This window comes from Citrus clementina, unplaced genomic scaffold (genome assembly GCF_000493195.1).
Source record: "Citrus clementina cultivar Clemenules unplaced genomic scaffold, Citrus_clementina_v1.0 scaffold_2, whole genome shotgun sequence".
Taxonomy (NCBI): Eukaryota; Viridiplantae; Streptophyta; class Magnoliopsida; order Sapindales; family Rutaceae; genus Citrus; species Citrus x clementina.
In genome coordinates, this window is record NW_006262688.1 from 21,683,176 (window position 1) to 21,688,207 (window position 5,032).

At 35.5% G+C, this 5,032-nt stretch overlaps 1 protein-coding gene across 2 annotated transcripts; it reads right to left on the reverse strand.

Annotated features, from left to right (window-relative positions):
* Positions 1 to 118: 118 nt before the first annotated feature.
* On the reverse strand, positions 119 to 4,464 carry LOC18050448 (traB domain-containing protein). 2 transcript variants are annotated; one of them, XM_006447450.2, is made up of 9 exons: positions 3,931 to 4,461; positions 3,508 to 3,555; positions 3,322 to 3,381; positions 3,107 to 3,190; positions 2,826 to 2,930; positions 2,012 to 2,125; positions 1,809 to 1,909; positions 977 to 1,088; positions 119 to 545 (listed from the first exon to the last, which is right to left on the reverse strand). In XM_006447450.2, the coding sequence occupies exons 1-9, from the start codon at positions 4,393 to 4,395 to the stop codon at positions 417 to 419; spliced, it is 1,218 nt and encodes a 405-aa protein (XP_006447513.1). In that variant the 5' UTR covers positions 4,396 to 4,461; the 3' UTR covers positions 119 to 416. The 2 variants fall into 2 exon arrangements, 1 of the variants encoding a protein (XP_006447513.1); XR_002907214.1 differs by lacking the exon at positions 119 to 545 and adding an exon at positions 1,272 to 1,445 and having other exon boundaries at positions 1,002 to 1,088; positions 3,931 to 4,464.
* Between the last annotated feature and the right edge of the window lie 568 nt (positions 4,465 to 5,032).

Below are 5,032 nucleotides of genomic sequence, written 5' to 3' on the forward strand. Positions count from 1 at the left end.
TTCTCCCTCGTGCTGCTTTTTATTAAATCTTTATACCATTAATGTAACAAAGTTTTACTCGTAACCACCCATCAAGAGTTTAGTATTTAATATGCAAAAACTCAACATGCTCGTTTACTGACCACCCATAATAACTACAGCTTCCTCACATTTCAGATTTGTTTCTTTACATGGTTACGACTTTCGTGATCAATGTTAACCGCAAAAATTAGTGGTTAAGTAAATTGAAACAAACATTTTCATAGAAATACCTTCACAAAATGAACTAAAAGAGAAAAATTAAATACATGTGTGCATTGTCTTTCAAGGCATAGTTATGATCCTCTTGCTGTATAGCTGCTTTCAAATTTTGAAAAGTTGAGTTTGGGTTAAAAGAACTCTCTTGTTTGAATTGATCACGGAGAAAATCGGGCAAATTACTTTTTGCAGTTAATATAGATGCCCGAAATGATGGCAACCCCGGCAACAGCAACTCCTAAAGAAGAGAGAACTTTTAAAGCAGAAACTGCTGGCTTTGGGGATGGAATTGTCATAAGATCATGTACCTATCACACACAAACACGGCATTCAATAGCATGAAAATCTAGGAATGTGCATGATAGAACTTTACATATCATCAAAAAGAAATATCTATAATATTTCCATGAATAGTTGAATATGGGATGGATCATAGGGACCATTGGTTAAAGGTGAGAGATTATCCTTGCCAATGGTTAATAAAAAGACCTAGTAACGACCAATCCTGGTACCGTAAAATGACTTTTAACAGAGATATATATTTTGTTTTTGACAGAGTTATATTTGCCTTTGCAACAAATCAGATCTAGAGCCAGGAAAATAACAATCATTGAACAATTAAGCAATAATACTAGTCCTGCTAATTTCCTACACATGTTTTAACTGCTAATTGTGGTTTGAAGTGTCAAGGACTAAAATGTAAGCACCAAGTTTCCAACAGTAGATATTGTTAACCTACCGGAACAGGTTGCTTCCAATAGTTCTTAATTCCTTGTAGGTGCCCCTTCCCAACAACTGCGACAACTGAACTGTGCTCGGTAGCTACTTTTAGCAAAGTGGATGACATGTACCTGAATAAACATACAAGTTAGTTCGTTCACTATGAGTAGTTCATTTAAACTCAAGTAGATAGAAATGTGTACTTGCAACCAATGTTAAGAATATCACAATTTTCCGAAAATGAAAAAGAAAAAAGAAAAGAAAGAAAGAAAAACAAAGAAAAATAGGAGAGGCAGGTCAAGTTGATTCGCAACTTGCACAATCTGGGGCCCCCAGCCCTAGGTATCCTCTTTCATTGTGTGTTGGCCAAGCATAGTTTCAGTTTAACATAGTTGGCTAAGCCTACAGCGTACTGCTCTTCCTTTCTTCTGGTTTTTGCTAGAGGAATTCTCTCTTTCAGCTGCAGATCTACCTCCATTTATTTGTTTCTTGAAAAAGAAAATGAGTTAATTGCCATTTTTAAGGGACACTGAGGGCAGAGACCCTTCACAATATTACTGATTTACTATTTTGTGTTTGTAACAATTACATTCTTTAAAAGCAACCAATACAAGTATCATCCACAAAATCTGGGCTTAACAAGCAAACAAAAGACCAGATTGGGTGCTATGAATGGCAAAAGCCTGTGTCTTTTTCCCTATTTACCGTGACGCATCTCAATTATCAGAGCTGAAAGATGTAGAGGCTCAGATGAACCAAAATTATGCATCACTATAGCCATTAAATCGTCATTTGCAACCAAAAGAAATAGTGAAATACCGAATTTTATAATAAGCGAAGAAAATACTTACTGATCTCGCTCATGCACAAGAGTTTCCAGTAGAGTGGGAAAAGCTTTGCTCATCTCTTGAATTACAAGAGTCAGCATATCAACATCATCCATTTCCTTCAGCTGAAGACAGCAATGGGAAATTAGCAAAGTGCGGTGAGTCAATACATTTAACCAAAAACACTCTTATTGCTGATGACAAAATATGATAATAAGAAAGCCTACCATTCTGTTAAGATCCTCGGCACTAGGCAAGAAGAATGCTTGAAACAGGAAGGAGTAAAGTAATTTTATCTTATGCCAAAGTGGCATCTTTTCCCATGTCCTCCGTAATGTAATCTGTGACAATTACTTCAAATTGTAATAGCCATAACAAAATAAATAGATGATGCCTTGACACAAGTGCATATGCTTTAAGTGACCATCGCTCCTGAATAAGCAGAAGTAAATTACAAAAATAGACATTAGTACACCTTAGATTAAGTTAACCATTTGAAACTTGTACAAGGACCAAAAGGAGGAAGGTTTACTAGCCTTAGACCTTGATCTGGAGGGACTGTGAGGACTAGGAATAGACAAACGTTCCTTATATTGTACAACATTTGAGGGAGGAATATGTTTGCAGCACCAAAGAAAGACATTATTCCAATAGTTTTTTCAGCCTATAAACGTTTAGTATATGTACCCAAATCAATTACTTTAATGGATAAAGATACATTCTTAGCAGGATTAAGTACTTGGACCTATAAAATCACCATGACAGTTTCCAAGTGTAGCACATTATTAAAGTTTATCGGCTGGTTATAAATTTCACCTGAAACCCAAGAAAGAACAACTCTTTCATCTCACGCAAGTTATCCCTAGATACCACCAGCATTTGATATAAGCTCACATCGAGACAAGTGAAAGATTCAGAAATTTCTTAGTAGAGGGTGTTTCTTCAGCTATAATTGAAATGCCACGACCAACCATGAATTGAATAGAAGAAAGAGCAAGGAAACAGAAAAAATTCTATCCAGCAATCAGCCACACATCTCACCTGCACAGGACGATCTCCAAGTATCACCTTGCCACCATACTTCATTGCTTCTTCAAATGCCACACGAAACTCAGAGCCAGGAAAAATCTCAAGGTGACTTGCGACCTAACAGAAAATCAAGGAATAATTTACTTTCTATAAAATCACTTAACTGAAAAGGGAAACCGCAAAAGCCACATGTATACACTAAAATGAACAAACATTTATACCTTGGCAAGAAGCCAATTATAAATTATTCTAAACAGCCACATGTATACACTAAAATGAACAAACGTATATACCTTGGCAAGAAACCAACTATAAAGTATTCCAAACGTGTTATGCTTTTTCTTCCACATATCCACCATTTCTCCCACGGTAGGTACCTGGTGAACTACATATATGTTTAACATGCAGATGGAAACTTGAACAAAAGCTGAGTAAACTGCATTGATTTAAAAAAGAAAAAGGCAAAAAAAAAAAAAGTAAGAAGTATGTTACAGATTGAGAAGCAGACCTTCAAATTCTGAGGAGTAAGCACAGACACTCGACTGGAGCATAACTCTAAGAAAACAACCTGCAATCAACATAGCAAGTTTCAAATGACTAATGCAGGCCATAAATTTCAAAATGCTGGCAGCTAACCTGCCAAAATCACCCGTCCATCAATCAAGTGTTGAGTGAATTTCAAAAGAGAAAGCACCTGTGGTTTCAAGAAATCAATTATTGCTTCCACTTCTCTGCATGATTCCTGCCACCACACAACCATCAACAATCAATAATAATGACACGAATAATTATCACATTATCAATAGCACTTTCAAATAGTTAAACTGTACTGTGTTTGGTCAAATTGAACTAGTAAAATAAGCACTTGAACTGCTTTTTAAAGAAGCAGTTGGTAGCTGCTTTCGCATAAAGTGCTTCCTTAAGAAGCACGGCCAAACAGAACCGTTATATTCAAATCCTCTAATCACAGACGTGCAATTTATCAACTTTGTACCAAAATATTATCATCAGTGTACTTGATATTAGATAATTATAAAGAAAGATCAGAATTAAATCGAATTGATTAAGACAATTAAGCCAATGATAATCCTAACAAAATCAAGCGTAAAGCAATAACCTTTGAAACATGTGCAGTACCGACAAGGTACACATCGCACGTGCCGCCCTCGGCCGTTGAATCACACGTGAGAATAACAACACTCCTCGGCAATTCCTCAGGCAGCACCTTCTTCGTCTCTTCCGGAACTGGAACGGCGCCGTTCGTCTCATCTCGGTCACTGCTTTCATCTCTCACCTCATCGCCCAAACTTACGATACTCTCACTCAAGGGATCGACGTGAACGAATTCTTCGCCCGATTCGGGCGGATTCGGGTCCATCTTGGGGAAATTCGGATCGTTAGCGGTGGCAAATGACGTAATTCGGGTGCTTAGCAAGGGCGAGAATTGCTTGGTAAGGGATAATGGAAGGCTGGTAGGGCCGCGACGGAGAGGAATTTGGGATTTAACGGTGGTTATGAAAGTAAAAAATCGGCGCGACTTGGGCGAGTTGATTGGGGTGACTAGACGAGACAAGCGATTCATACATACATAAATTTGTAGGCGTTTTATTTTAATGTGCCGAAGTAGAGGAGAAGTAGCAGGAAAGAATCGAACCTGTTTAACGTTACAATGAAAAGCTGACGTGTCCGCATTGGTCAAATGGGCCGTATTTTTTCTTTTATTGACTGATTTAGGTGGCGATTGTTTTTTAATTTAATGATATAAAGTGATTTAATTTAATTAATTAAGTTAATTAAAAATATTTATTTTTATAACTTAATGAGATTTTTTAGATAATTTTAACTTAATAAAATAAGTCAATTTTTTTTGCTTTTTATTTAATGGAGAAATATGAATTAAGTCAATTATTTGTTAATGTCAAAAATATTCTTGTTTTATAATTTATTTTTCATGTCTATCACAAACTCACCCATAGACATTTACTCCACATAAAATATCTCTGTTTTTTCTTTCTTATATTATATACGATAAATTTAAAATTATGGTATTTTATATATTAAAATTTCCAAAAAATTATACATTCCCTTGAATAAGTTTTTATTTATAAACATTCAAATATTGTGGTAATTAATATATTATTTACTTAACATTCCAATTTAATACCGATACCAATGTAAAAGTACATATTTTTTAATTTTTAAGTTGAAAAAAACAAACA